This window comes from Prunus mume, linkage group LG3 (assembly GCF_029339155.1).
Source record: "Prunus mume cultivar Tortuosa linkage group LG3, ASM2933915v1, whole genome shotgun sequence".
NCBI classification, from domain to species: Eukaryota; Viridiplantae; Streptophyta; class Magnoliopsida; order Rosales; family Rosaceae; genus Prunus; species Prunus mume.
The window spans coordinates 8224738-8240825 of NC_142700.1; the positions used below are offsets into that span (position 1 = coordinate 8224738).

The 16088-nt window shown below is 35.3% G+C and overlaps 1 protein-coding gene across 1 annotated transcript; it reads right to left on the minus strand.

Moving 5' to 3' along the window:
• Window positions 1-7941: 7941 nt before the first annotated feature.
• On the minus strand, window positions 7942-10322 carry LOC148918630 (polygalacturonase QRT3-like). Its single transcript, XM_089049414.1, has 3 exons — window positions 9949-10322; window positions 9551-9787; window positions 7942-9211 (listed from the first exon to the last, which is right to left on the minus strand). Exons 1-3 carry the CDS (start codon window positions 10198-10200, stop codon window positions 8153-8155), a joined length of 1548 nt encoding a protein of 515 aa, XP_088905540.1. The 5' UTR covers window positions 10201-10322; the 3' UTR covers window positions 7942-8152.
• Between the last annotated feature and the right edge of the window lie 5766 nt (window positions 10323-16088).

The window sequence follows — 16088 nt, forward strand, 5'->3', positions numbered from 1 at the left end:
AACCCAATAAATTACTCATTTCTTCCCCTTCTTAGCAAATGACAAAAAAAAAAAAATGATACATTATAGTGTAATTAGAACGTTTATTTGGCATTGTAACAACTCAAAATCCAACCAATCTAGTTAATGTTTCATAGGATGTTTGAATGGAACATTAATTAAATTCTCTAATAATTTCTTTTTCGGGTTACATTGGAGGAAATCAAACCTTAAACCTATTACAAACCTAACTCATTATCCTACCCTCCCTCACAAATTTATTGTATATTATAATTTGAACATTTTCTAAATCGTTTGAAGATCTAAATCCTTTTATTTCTTAATCCTTATATTCCACAATCTTAAAGCATATATGTAGACAGCCATGCTTAGCTTTTTGGGAAAGTGATGATCAGAACCCTTTAGAAAACCTTTGGTTAAGTTTTGCTTTTCCCTTCTTTCTCGTTTTTTTTTTCCTGCAAACGAAGCATGCACTAAAGAGACTTCTTTTACAGTTTTGTTTCACAGAAAAACATATAAAAAGTTAGATTGGATTTAATTACAACAATTATGGAGGTGGTTGAGACTTGAGATACGTCTATATCTTTGCTGCTACCTCTTGCAGTCTTGGGCATGGAGGAGTAGGTTGTGACGGTACTAACTCACATGAATGGAATTATGACTTCCACGTCTCCTTCAAAACTTGTTATGATTAGAAGTTGTGTGTTAGAATGATCTCAATAAGTAATATTCTTAATCTTCTTATAAGAAAATTTGTCATATTAATTTATGTATGCTAAATTGACAAATATGACCATTGATTCGGTCTTTTAGTATATGTATATAAATTTTATGAAAATGTGATGGTATGGGAGTGGATTTATTAAAGGGTTAAAGGAGTACCCTAATTTTATTCAGTATATAATTGTTTTTCCTTTTTTGATATAAGGCAATAGAAGTTTATTAGATTAATACAAAAAGAGTACAAAGAGAAAAGACTGTAAAGGGAGTCATCTCAATAGCAGTACGGTGGATGTGTGCAAAACTTTCCTCTATGACATGAGTCAGCCAAAAAGTTGAAACAATCTGAAGAGAATAATTCGAATAAAATCATTACAGTCCAATTCGGTATAAGTTGTTTGATCTTTTTTGTTGATCAAAATGAAAAAAACCAAGCATTATAATTAATTCATCACAACACAAACTATGTGCATCCGTTAATCCGGAGTCTTCCCTTTGAAAAATTAATTCATCACAACTATGAATTCGTTAATCCAGTCTCTTTGGAGTATTATATATGTAGAAACACCATATACTTCCTATATATTTATGTATGTATATTATGGATTGAGGATAGTTTAATGTTATAGCTTATACACATGCGATTTTCAAAGCAACAAGCTATATATTATATTCAATTTGTTGGCGGGCATCATATCATATCATGAAGATCACTGAAATCCTTAATAAGCATATATATGGCATTATTACAATTATCTGCTCTAATCAATTTTTCAAATTATATAATTGGCCTTAATTAGCTATATCACTATAAATCATATTTGTTATACATGTGTGGGTAGCGCATGTGGGTATTTCCTTATAATTAATTAATCACAACTCAATTATATATGTTTGTGTGGCGCAGGTGGCTATTCACTTAGAATTAATTAATCACAGCACAAACTATGTGCACCCGTTAATCCATAGTCTGCCATTTGAAGAATTAATCATTAATTGGGTCCGCTAGTGGTTGAGGTGTCAATGAATTGGATTTTGATTTGAATTTGATCCGAATTTGATGTAATTAATAGGAAATAGATGTAGTGGCATAATTCAACAATCTGATTATGTTTCGAATCTGTTAACCCATTAAATTAACAGGACAAATCTGAATTTGACCTAATCCAATTAGATAATGATCCGATTTGATTGATATAATATGTATTTTATTTTTACTTACTAAATATGTATATATGTATGCACTTTTCATTAATATAAATAATTTTTTTATTTTTTTATATTTCATGCCTAATATTTTCTACATTAAACTTTAAGCCCAATTATATTCAAATCCATTAAGCCCAATGTTACATCCAACTAACCCAACTTCACATTTAACTAAGGCTAAAGCTAACTAATAACCCTGCCCCTTTTTTTGAGGCAAAGTATACTTATCTCCCACTTAAAACTAGGAGTGGGTATGGGTTGGGTTGGGTCGGTTTTAGTCCCAACTCGATATATCAATTTATGGTTTTTTTGGGCCAAAGACCCATTTATTATTAAGCCAACCCAATTTAACCCAACCCAAACTTTTGTGATCAGAGTTGAGCGGTTTGGTTGGGTTCACTCAAAATTAAGTCTACTTTTAAGTTTTGGTTCCAACCCGTATCCTAATCCGTACATAGCGGTTTATGATTCTTTAAACCCAAAATCCGCTCATTTTTAGGCCAACCGAACCGAACTAAACCCACTATGATCTGGTTGGACGGATTGATCGAGTTTGTGAAGCTAAAATAGTAAAGTAGGTTATGCCTACAACTAAAATTACCTAGTGGCAAAGAAAGACTAAGGCAAGTGGAGAGTCTGTGTGACTATACCAACCTTAATAAGGCATATGCCCAAAAGACAACTTTCCACCGCCAAAAATTGATCAGCTTGTAAATTCTACTTCTGGCAATCAACTGCTAAGGTTCATAGATGCTTACTCCGGCTATAATCAAATTATGATGCATGAGGACGATAAATCAAAGATTTCTTTCATAATTGAAAGAGGCACATACTACTACAAGTCATACCTTTTAGGCTGATGAATGCTGGAGCAACCTACCAAAGGCTTGTAAACAATATTTTCAAGGAGCAGATCTGCAAAACTATAGAGGTTTAAGTAGATGACATGTTGGTCAAAGCTTCCCAATGAGCTGGCCAAATCATGAACCTTTCCAAAGCCTTTGGCTTACTCAGAAAATACCACATGAAGTTGAATCCGAGCAAGTGCATATTTGAAGTCTCATCCGACCGATTTTTGGGATACTTAGTCACCTAAAGAGGTATCGAAGCACATTCCAATCAAATCAAGGTCATCCTCAACATAAAGTCACCTACCAGGACGAAGGAGATATAAAGTTTAATGGGTAGAGTAGCAGCTCTCAACCGAATCCGCTTGAGATTTACCAACAAGTGCATGCCCATTTTCAAAGCCTTGAAACAATGACAAAAAGACAAACGGACTGAGAGTGTGAAGTAACTTTTCAAAATAATGCAAGAGATCATAGGTCAAAAATTACTTGAATAATAATAATGTGAAATAGCCGAAGCCCTAAGTATTAAAGTAGGAAGTTACCTCTACTTTCATGGAAGCCCCAATTATTTCCATTGGTGGATTCATCAGAGCATACATATAATGGACAATCATTCAATGAGGCGTGACAAATCATACTTCCATTCAATGTTCTTATAATCAAACATAAACTTCATCAGATGAGTACAATTAAAGACATCGAAAATATCAATTTTCACAGCGCAACAAACTAACATGTTAAAAATAAACTACCGTTCAATGTTGATAATACATATAATAACAATACTAACGAAAAAGTCTCCCTAATATTTGCAACGTCACCATAGTACAGTTCTGTTTTGATCAGTACTACATATATAATAATTCAGAAACGCAACGCCACAAGACCATCAATCACTCGATTCATCTTAAACTTCTTGAACTGAAATGTAGGGATGAACTCTATGGACAATGCAGTCTGTCACAATCTTCCTGGCTAACCTCATTCCTTCGATCGGACCGTAGCAGCAATAGAACAGCTCAGTTAGCAAACAGATTACATAACCATGTGTAACAAAAACATAATAATTTATCTATTTACTCTAGAGGAGAGCCGATGAGATGGTTCAGCGGTTTTTCGTATTGCTCCTGCACACAATACAAGAGATTAGTTTAGTCGGGGACATGAGGTTTTTGCATCTCTCCAACGAAATGCTCCTGCACAGCACCCAGAGATGATAGAGGAGGGGGAAGGAAATAGGATCGTGTCACCTTATTCATGCCAAATTTTGTGCAAAGCCCAATAGGTCCATGTCCAATATAAGTGAGTTGAAATTTTTTTGGCATTGAGCACGGTACCTTAATATCGGAAATTTTATAAACTTCGCAAAATAGTTTACTCATAATGGAAATTTTCATGTAAGGTGAAAAAAATTTGGCATTGAGCACGCACCTTTTTTTTTTTAATAATGAAAATTGAGCATGCCTTTTTAGGTTGTCTTTATACTTTAACGAGGTAATTTATTAGTGAAAACATGCAGAGACATGGCTGCTGCTGCCTTTGAATTCCAAACCACACTTAGATATTAGCTAAAAATTGTAATGAATAGAGGTGGACAGAAAAAAATCAAGCTGGAGAGATGGAACCACTTATAAATTGTGATTTATTTGGTCAAGTTTCCGATGTGGTACTTATATTTTTCAACAAAAGTTGGGTATGTACAATCATACTAAAATTGGAGAAAGTAAACGGCTAAACATTGTCAATCCCACCATCAAATTTTAATTACATAATGCTAGGTTCTTGAAAGGCTGGATTAAGGTTAGTTTGGGAGAAGATCCAAGTTCCTGTAGACAATATAGGTAGTAAATATGGTACAAATATAAACTCTCATTTCAGAAACACAATGCCCCAAGACCATCTATCACTTGATTCATCCTGTTAATCTTCCTAATCTGAGTTGCAGGATGAACTCTATGGACAATGCAATCTGTCATAATCTTCTTGGCTAACTTTATTCCTTCGTTCGAACCGTAGCAGCAATAAAGTAGTCTTCCTGTCATAATCTTTTTGATGGCATATTGGCTCGATTCCCAATCATCAGGATCTGTGGACACGCCTTCAGTGTTCTTACTGCCTGAATTCAAAATGATGTGCACCTCAAATACTAAAACAAATAGCTCACCAAAAAAAAAAAACAAAAAAAAAAAAAAACAAAACAGTTACATGGAAAAAGAAATACTTGGAGTTTTCAAGTAAAAGATAAAATCAGCACACATTTTTATATTAATTAAAGGTAATAACATCTGGGACATACGCGTATGAGAAAATATGTATATATATGTTATTATCTCATTCAGATGTCCTGACGTTATTATCGTGTATGACTAAAGCATTCCTATTTACCATGGCTTACGCACGATAATAACTTCCCGAATAGGAGAAAATATGTGATTACCGTTCAACCTGCAACCATTACAATTGAGATGTTGTTGCCTTAAAAGAGAAAAGGAATTGAATTGTAAGAACAAAGTGAATAAGTTGTTTAAGGAAAAAAAAAATTAATTAAAGGATCTGTAAGACCTTATATGCAGGAATTTTTCCTATTTTCGCAATTGCAGAGGAGGAAGTTACCTCTGTTTTCAGGGAAGGCCCTAGAGAAAGGGACTTCAAAGCTGTTTTTACTGGACGAAGAAGGGCCTGACTTCTCGAATTCCATCTGATCGACCTATGTCTCGCCATTCTGGTTCATTGGCTTTGACTTGTCGTCGCACTGATCAACGACCCCGTTCACGTTCTTGTCTATCACAGGAGTTCAAGAGATTGTGGTCATTCACCGTTGGATATTTAATCCAATTGTTCAAAAAAAGTTTCTTAAAAGGAGTGTAAGAGTGAATAAACCGTTGAATTTACATCTAACAGTGAGTGACCACAAATCTCTTGAACTCTTGTAGTCTAAGAGATTTGGACTGTAAATTATATTTGTTGGATGATAGAAGTTATATTGGAGAGGGGAAATCAAATCTATGATTTAGGGTGCATAAATAAAGCAAAATGCTTACTTCGAGTTTTTTTAATTTTTTATAAGAAATAAAATGCGTACTATTTATTTTTGTTGGAGATAGAATGCTTACTTGAGTTACAAGTCTCTTGAGCTTATTCTTATTTCAAATAAGGTATTTTTTGATTATAGGGTTCGACCCTTGACATTTCTGGATCATAATATACTATATATGGTTACAGATGAATAAATATAGCAACCAATTTCAAAATAATAATAATAATAATAATAATAATAATAATAAAATTAAGAAACTAGCTTAGCTACCCTTTCATAAAATGACATTGTTCACACAAAAACACATGTACATTAGAGACGTTTTTTTGGCCCCGGGGTTCGTTAGATTGATTGCCATGGATCCACATGCTAGAACATTTTCACCCACAAAGAAATTGGTGGAACAGAGCATATATGTGTGGAATTAGCACTTTGAAATTGAGCTAAATTAATGAGCCTAGCTACTTTTATTTCTTGCCATGTTCTATAAGCCTACATTGACTCCTAAGGCTATATAATATGTTAATCAGATGTATTAAATTTATAATCGAAAGCATTACATTTCTATGAAGTCAACAAAGAAGATAACTTGTTAATGGAGTCTAATCTAGTGAAAAATAGCTTTAATTTGCAGATTAGTGGTCCTTGCTTCAAACCCTATGACACGTAGCAGTGTGTGGAAAACCCCCTCCCATTTTAACTTTGCTATAAAAAAACAAAGAAGATAACTTTTAAAAAAAAAAAACAAATATTTTGTGCAATTTGACTGTGCTGTGGTGTCCAATTCTCTATCTGCTTGCCATTACCAATTTGCCAGTCAATAAAACTAGAAAAGTAGTCCTTACAGTTCGACATGTTCTTTCTGTACAAACAGTCAATCATACAAAAAGCATGCCTGCGCTTGACTGACTTTCGCTCTATGAGCATCAAAATAAAATTGAGATGGGAACATGCATCCCTATTAATTCTCGATGATCAGGTTAGCTACATACTATTAATATTGTAATTTAATTTATTAAAACCAGCATCTTCCTCTATAAATAGAGAACAACCATCGCATGAGTAATTGGGAGATCATAATCATCCTTCTACATTTCCTGTTCTTGTTCACCTTGATTGTGTTGATCCTCCGCCCCTTCCATCCCTTGTTCACTTTCATTTTCATGATCATACTTCACCACTTATGCCTCTTCTACACTATTGTCTCATGACAATATATGAAGAAGAGGCCGAATTGGGGCGGGATTACCATGACAAAAGTGAACAAGAGACGGAAGTGGTGGATGATGATCATGACATGAAGATAAACAAGGGCAGCATACTCATGCCAATGATGATCATGACTGGCCTCCAAATGACTTCATCAGCTACAACTTGAGTTCGGACTACAAGAACTGCTTGCACCACTTCGTCCTCATGTCTAGCAATTCCTCTATCAATGTTTTTGATAAGAACCATGACTGATGATGGAGTAGCTGGACGTGAGGACGAAGTGGTGGCAGCAGGGTAGTTGTAGCTGATGAACTGCATAAGGAGGCCAGTCATCATCATACTATCTCCAATCTCTAATATATTTGGCTTGCTTTGGATTTCTAATACTATAAACGATGATATTGGGTAGGTAGGCTTTACCAACTCTAACCACAAGAATAACGACCGATGTTCAACTACCTTTTTTTTTTTTTTTTTTTGGTCGAAATGCTCAACTACCTTCAATAGCCAAGATTTAGCCACGCTTTCAAGTATCAATTTCAAAACCTTGGACTTTTGATCATTGCTGCTCCTACTCCATGAAACCTCTGCCCAAATCTTGTCCTGATTCTGTGTCATGTTTCTTAGACTATATACAAATATCAGCCGCAGAGTGTTTTACTTCCTCACCTTCTTCTTCTTTTTTTTTCTCAAGGCACCCAATGACCCTCTAGATCGTTTCTGAATGATGTTCAAACACGGCGTCGTTCAGGTCAATTAAGGTTGTTGACTTCTGTTAAAATGTGATTGTAAATTGAAATTGCAGTAATAGAGGAAGCCACTCTATGAAGAATGTGCCCTTGAGACTGAGATTCCCAAAGTTGACCAACTGGTGATTTTCTAGTGCACAACTTTCAGCAAATCAACAAGACATTTGGGCTAAGTTTTGCAGATGTATTTGTATTTGATTTATTGTACTTCCAACTACTATTACAAGTGTAAAACGTATTATGTGGTCCAATTTTGTGTATAATAATAATATTTTTGACTAAATTAGAGTGGTTGATCAAAAAGAAAATGTATCCATCTCCCGACCTATTCACAACTGTCCTGTCAATCTCGACACAAATTCAGGTCATGAGCTTCAGTTTGCCACTCCTTGATCCACTGTCACAAAAGCAGAAGCAGGAACAGCCACATTCGACTCGATCACAACACGATTATTTGACACATTCCTCAGGGCATGGTTAGGGAACGCATTGCCCCCGGTGCTCAACGTGTACTGCACATGCTTAATAAGGTTAGGAAATAGAAGAACTGGGTTAAAGTCTATGGTCCAGGAGGTGCCATTGCCTTGCACAGACCTCCTTCCAACTGTGCTCTTTATGTTCATCCCCCTCGCGTTGTTCCTGTCCACAACAATTTGTCCAATGTCCTTGAAAGGCCCCTTTGATTGGTCCAATTGAACAATTCCAACCCCTTTATTGGACCCACTAAACATGTTGTTAACAATATTGACCCCATTAGCAACTCCCTTTATTGATTTTAGCACAATGTAAGCATCACCAAGGAAGAAAGTGTTTGAGATATCAAGCTGCACTGGATCTTCAGCAACTATACCAGTGTAGTCCAAGTAAGAATTCACAATTCGGGTTTGCGTCAACCCGGGAAGTCTCAAATAAATTCCAGTGCCCCCAAATCCAGTGGCCTTGTTGTAGCAATGTACTCCGGAAAGTATGTTGGCCGGACCCGAAATCATTATACCTACAGAAGCAGAAAAAATCACCACATCTGTCACAGCATTATCATTGCCCATTAGGTTGATTGCTGTGCCTGAAAAGTTCCTTTCGCCATGATCACCACCGGCGGTGATGTGCTGGCCTAGGAAGGAATTTCGGATGTAGGTTTCATGTCCACTTTGGACTAAGATCCCATTGGTGGTGAAATGAGTAATGTAACAATTGTCTATGCTGGTCCTAAGTGAGTTTATGACTGAAATGCCCCCACCCCTGTAGTTAGAGTCTAACATGAGGTCCCTTAGGGTTATGTATTCATAGTTGTAGGATGAGGATGAAGAAAGTTGTGCAGATATTGAGCTCTCATAAGTTTTTTCATTCTCGTTAGCTGATGATGAAGCAGATAAATCAATCAGGTACCCATTAGTTGGAAAATCATCCGAGGCTCGTAACGTTCCTCCATGAATCTGTTTCATCAAAATAAATAAATAAAAACTCAAATGAAACAACAAATCACATAAACCTAATACAGAATGAAAATTGAAAGTCATCATGTTGCCATGTATTTGATTAACAATTTGAAAACACATGTTAGACTATATGATCAATGGTGACTCCTTTGTGCCAATGCCGAACCTGCTCCAGCCACGTGGGCGAGCCGTTGAATGACATGTGGCATAATCATGTGTTCTAGAAACTATGGGATAGATTTTAATCAATAATATTCACGCCTACCAATTTACTAATCTTTGCTAGCACACTCCCAAGAAATTGGAAATTTTAAAATTTTATTGACTGGGGCATACCATAAGATTTCCTACTCCAGCTGCAGGCAATTTGAGTGGTCTGCTGATGCGATAATAGCCACCTTCAAGACTGATCTGGGCACCTCCAAGATTGGCAATTCCGTCAATCAAGAACCCTTCAGTTGGTCCTCTAAATGCATCTGCTATTGCCTCAGCGAGTGCATCAGTGCTGTCTCTTTCCCCCGTTGGATCAGCACCGTACGATGTCACGTGATACACACGTGCACTATTTCTCCCCTGCATCATCACCATAACAACCACCATCATTTTCCAACAAAATAGACTAATCAACCATAAATAATTTCAAGAACAAAAAGTAGTGTCACACATTTTAACCAAGAATTAAAGAACCAAATTCAAGAACAAGATAATGATTTATACACAAAGCCATTAATTACCGGAGGAGGATCAACATAGCTAGGAGAAGGAGAGGGCGAGACTGCAGGTGGTGCAGCAGAAATTGAATCATGGCGGATAAGCGAGGCCTTGAACTCTTGCATTTTGCGCATATCGTCACGAAAACGACCTCCACCGGAGAATTGATGACGGCCCATTTCATAGTTTTCTGCACTTGCATGAATTATGATGAAGCTGGCAAACCCCATGAGCATCGACCATGTTAGAGCCTTTCTTAGCATTGTTGCCTCCATATCTATTTTCCCCTGTTTTGCTCTGTTTCTCTCTGTTCTAGCTCTGTTAGAACAAGTTGTTGGGGGCAAAGTGCTAATTTGATGAGTTTATATTTGTGTGGGAGAGAGAGAGAGAGAGAGAGAGAGAGAGAGAGAGAGAGAGAAAGGTAGAGTAAAGGGACATGGAAAGAGAAGGGTCTAACTAAGATTTGCTAAGAAAATGGGAAGAAATGTTTTGTTATGGATCATACACAAGACACCACCCTCCTCCATGCCTGTTTTTTGGTCTATGTATTAATTGGTATTTATACTAATGATATGATGAGAGTTTAAATTAATTGCGTATTGTCTTTCTTATTCTTCTTCTTTTTTTTTTTTTTTTGGGTGAAATTGAATACGTTTGGTTGATTTAATCTAATTTCTGTTCTCTAACAGAAAAGTAAGCAGTTACCAACTTCTTACTTTAGGGACCCCATCAAGTTTGACATTGTGATGAAAGGTATTTTTAAAGAGCAAGGCAACCTGCTACCTGCAGGCTAATCTTGTGGAGGATGAGGTCCAATATTGAGGTGTGGTTTGGTTGATCAATTTATTGGTCTGATTCTCCATCAACATTTATAATCAATTCAATTTATATTGGGTTGAGAAAAGGTGCTTAAATTAACCAATTAGGGTTGCAGTGGTTACATTTTTTTGGGAAGAATCATGTTTCTTTGGTGCATAGTTTTAGAAGTAAGACGACAAAGAGTGCCTATTGCTCTCTCTCTCTCTCTCTCTCTCTCTCTCTCTCTCGACTTTTGGATATGAAAAGAAAGCCTATGTAATCTGCCATCTGCTTACAGATTAGACACGATCAAAGAATAATAAATTTTAGGGCAAACTTTACTCATGTTAGGGTAAATATGGGTTAAATTTGTTTAGTTTTTTTACACTAAATATGTTTTTTCTTTATGAAAATAAAAGGGTTTGGTCAAATTCTATTAGATTGATGTAAGGTCCTAAGAAATTAAATGTTATGGGATCACCTTACGTTAGAGCCCTAGATTTCTTTTGGATACGTCTACTTCTAAAAAGTTGAATAGATTTGTAAGATTAGGATGAACAAACTAGACAGCCACATTTTTTCCAAACTTTTCATTTCCAACTTACTTGGCATGCTTATACATACACCACTACTTTCTTAGTTCATGCAACATGTAAGAGGAAAACAAAGGTTAGACTATACAAACATTTTCCAATTTGGACATGGAAAAATTGCTTGTATCGTTTTTTCTTAGCAAAATCAAACTAAACAAACAGATGAAGTTACCACCAGATATGTCTATCTTGCTTCGTGTGATATTGCAAGCTACAAAAAGGATTTATCGAAAATGTGTATACAACTGTGACATGTAAGTTTTACGAATTCATATCCTAATTAACCCTACTACAAAAAGGATCTATTGGGTGTTTTGTCCTCATTGCCTGAAATTATGATATCTAGCATTTGGCCAAGCATAGAACAAACTCCAATTAAGACCAATTTCACTACACAACTTAATCTAATCAATGAAATATTTGACCACTCTGTGTCCCTATGCAAACCCCACCAAAACAATATGATTGAAGGGCACAGCAGAAGGTCACGGGCATGCATGAGTACATATTCATTGTGTGGACGGACACCAAGATGTATCCAAAACAAAGAGTACTTTTACTCCATTTGGGTAAATATATGAATCTAATTATTTGGTCTATGCTTTGTCGATTCCTAACGTCACCAAATATCAATTGCATCACGAAAATCAGAGTAGGGAGGCAATTAGGTGAATTTAGATGTCCTAACCCTCAAATTTATATTATTATTTTCTTTTTCTGCCAGCATTAATCTCTAGATCTTTTTCATGACACATTAATCTCTAGAAATTAATATAATCTCGTTTTGGGTTTTTTTTTGGGGATGGAAAAGTTTTCTACTGCTTGGAAATTAAAGCTGTTCATATGATGAAATGATTGACTAATATTTATATGAGATGATGTGTGGAGTAATTGATTGAGGAAGGTGAGATGAGGAGGGAAAGAATTCCATGGTGGTGGTGGCTGCTTTCATTGATGCTGTTGGGTGAGGTTACCTCAAATTCCTCCTTCATCTTGAAGAAATTAATTATAGGGAGAACAATAAAACTAGAAAAACTTTCTTTGCTTCTGGCTTACACCAACCCCACCTAATGAGTTCATAATAATATATACAGAGTAGCACCAATTGTATACTTTAAGCATTGGCATAGGGGATTTTGAGCATGTGTGATTCTTTTTCATCCAAACAGTGCACATGCAACTCCAGTTTGGTTGCAAACTTTGTGGGGCATATTATGAGATGATTATGACTGGTGTTTAAATGATAGTTATCTCATAGTTTCAATTGAAAAATGGTTATCAAATAACCCGTAGCTTTTAACTTTGACGATGTTCCGTTTTAAACAGGAAAAGAAAAATGTTTAAATGTATGATGCCCGAAAAATACCATGATATTATAAAGATTCTGCAAAGAAAATACAAATACAAAAACAAAAATAAAACCTTGAAAGAAAATAAAATTGTAGAGGATGCTAATTGGTAGATTTTTCGTCATATATATCATACAGTGGTTGAAGAAAAGTGAGGAGGCTCCTTTACATTGTTGGCTTGTTGTGGATAACAGTTGAATAAGTTGGCTTGGGTTTCACATTCCATACAATCTAGAGACAAAGTTGACATGTTTGTTGGCGGGCCTCAAAGTTTCCTTCTTTCTTATTGTTTTTCAAAAGCTATGAGTCAAAACTTTTACTTGTTTAATTTTGTTTTTCAAAACATATATGTAAGTCCATGGACTATACAACTTAAAATTATTAACCCTTTGAACTCATAAATAAAGCCAATCAATGGGATTTATCATCAGGTAATGAAATCTAATAACACAAGATCACTCGCATAAATTTATCATGAGATAGGGGAAGTTCAAACTTAATTAGCACCTTTGAATTTTTTAGTGGCTGAAATTGTGGAGAAAATGATTGTATATTCCATCATCTCTTCCTTGCTTATGGCATGACTTTTTTCTGTTTGAAATATCGTGCGCGCAGCAACCATCCCCATCGATTGTAAATTGTAATTTATTATCAATTAAACTGCATAATCTTGACCTAGTTGGAAGCTCAGGGCAAGAATTTATCAAAAGTTGCCCTAAACTTCACTGAGCTCTTTTGAGATGCACACAACTTGTGTGAAATAATGCGCTATTTTGCATAATTTAAAGAAAAAGGTTATAGAAGACGTTAGCTAGCCATATAATACGTGATAGTGGATATGTACTTATTACATCAATTATAGATACGTACATGCAAAGTCCGTTCAACAAAGATAGAAGTCGTTACAAGGCATGTTTTCAGGAACATGTGGACATACATAGATATATCCCTTTACTGAAAATGAAATGCAGGCATCATCTCCCAGAGTGAACATTGAAGATTCTTTTCTTGGATAAGAAACAAGATAAACGAATGAGAGAATGCGCACCATGAAATAAAAGAGTACGTAGTTGTTGGTTGTTGTGCCCATTACATGCCGGCAGCCTGCTCCTACATTTCAAAGTGGGCTCACGGGTTGGCTAGCCCATGGGACTCTGACTCGAAGACCGAGTGTGAGAGGTATTTCAAAATGGGCCTTTCTTCCCCTAGGCCTAAGTTCATTATTTAAGTTGATCGATCCCCTCTTTAAGTTTACGTTCTGTGTCAAAATTTAATTTGTTTTTGACAGGAAACAGCAGCTTGCCGTCAGAATTTAATTTAATTCGTTTTCTTCCACTATCCTTCCCCACTTTCAATGGTGTATGCATTAAAGAATCTCAAGGAATATTTCGTAGGTCCCCTACTCCATGCTCAGGTGGAATCTCTAGGAATGTTAGTGCAGGATATTTTAAACAAATTAATAAAAACAAATTATACATTATTGATAGAGGAATACTCGTCACAACGCACATAATTAAAAATATAACTGCTGCATGCATGCTCTTCAGGGAATCTACAGAAGAAACTGGGAGAAAAAGGCAAAACATAATATATTTTTTTTTCGAGTCTCAGCAGTTGCAATATCTGGTGATTAGTGGCAGACTCAGTTCTGCAAATAGGGATTAGTCGAGGTGCGCATAAATTGATCTGGACATCTCATGGTATTTACCTATTAAAAAAAAGAAAAGAAGTGGCAACGGAGAGAATGTTGGTGCTTCAAAATATATAGTACCCATACAATTGTTGTGTAGAAGAATGAAACTGGATTTGTTTCATTCACAAACATTGTAGAATTGGAATTTTTCCTTATATTTCGTTTTTCCTCATCAACCTCATTATTAAATTATTCGCAAATTGTTTTGAAAGACCCTTATCACGGTCATTTGGCACTTTATGATGGAAACATAGGTTATTTTAGAAATAGCACAAGTCTAGTCTATTGAAAGATGATATTGATTTGCAGTAATCGAATTCAATGACACCGTGATGTGTTTGTGTGAGAACTCCCCTCCCGTGTAGTTTAGACTATTATTTATACTAAAAATCAATAATATAAGAATTAAATGATGTGTAATTAAAAATCCCTCGTTAACACCCATATAGTTAGCAATATTTTGATGTACACTAAAATTGAAAAAAATAGTTCTGTGGCGATATATATTCAACAAAATTCAATAGAGTTCTTAAAGGAAAAAAAGAAAGAAAAGAAATGGATTTTGAAGCTTCCATATTGGTTCAAATTTGTAGCTCTTTCTTTCTTGGTTAAAACAAGACCTTGCTTGTGATGATAAACTAGTTAACTTGGGCTAATATATGACAGATAGATCATGAGAACTTTGGTTTTACGTGATGACTATTTTATTTCCAAACTCAAGGAGAAGAAGCCACACACGTAACTTCAACCTGTCCATTATTTTGACAATAACATCTCTATTATTATAAATTCATTAAAATATATGATTCTGTTTTCAAGGCAAACATGTGCATCATTGTGTGGTTGTGTCGGTGTGATATTGATCGAGAATAGTAAAACAATGTTATTCTTATTAAATGTAATATATATTTTTTACTTTGTGTGGCCTCTTAGCATAAATGAGCATATATTAAGATATAGATTAATCACAAATATTCATTATATTGCGTTCCTATCAAATAGAACTTTGAGAAAAGATGCACCTCTAAATCATACTAGAGAAATTACATAGTTGTTACGACATCGCACTAAAATCATGCTAGGGTATAATATGATGTGTGACAATGCAGCCACCCAACTCACTCCTGTTTCCTTTTTGTTAAGTAAAATTCAATATAAATCACTTCCACTTAATTCGTTTTCAACATGAAATTTGTTTATTCATCTATATTCGTTTTGAAAGCGATGCAATGTCTCTTTCAATCCTCATAAAATAATTAGGGTTCTCTGATTCTCTCTTGTTATAAGACACAAAGAAAGTAATGGTAATAACTCTCTTGTTAACTATTAACATGTGTAGTACTTTTTTGTATTCTGGGGTTTGTCCCTTATGAAGATTTTAACGAGACAACTATTTCATGTAGTTTTATGTACGCTTATTTGATTCTACGAATGAATCCCATTTCTTAAAAAATAAAAACTCTGTGAGTGTGTAAAGTTCACTCCCTTTACTCCATAAATTTTGGTACAGAAAATCATTGATGTGATCATGTGATAGTCTAAAACAGTTCAAATGAAAATTCATGAAAGAATCCTAATTGGATTGCAAAACTGTAACGCATCATAAAATCATAATTTTTGACAGCGCCCGCCCAGTGAGACCGTGATCCGAATATTTATTACTTTACAATTTACTTGCATCTGCATCTTGCATGGCTGCTCTCCACATATTAAAACCAAGATCCTGCCAC

Excerpts from the sequence above, each read along its gene's own strand:
- LOC148918630 (XM_089049414.1), bottom strand. The coding sequence starts at position 10,200 with ATGGAGGCAACAATGCTAAGAAAGGCTCTAACATGGTCGATGCTCATG. Across the intron at positions 9,788-9,948 it reads GCTATGTTGATCCTCCTCCG|GGGAGAAATAGTGCACGTGT; the intron begins GTAATTAATGGC and ends GTGATGATGCAG. Across the intron at positions 9,212-9,550 it reads CTGGAGTAGGAAATCTTATG|ATTCATGGAGGAACGTTACG; the intron begins GTATGCCCCAGT and ends TTGATGAAACAG.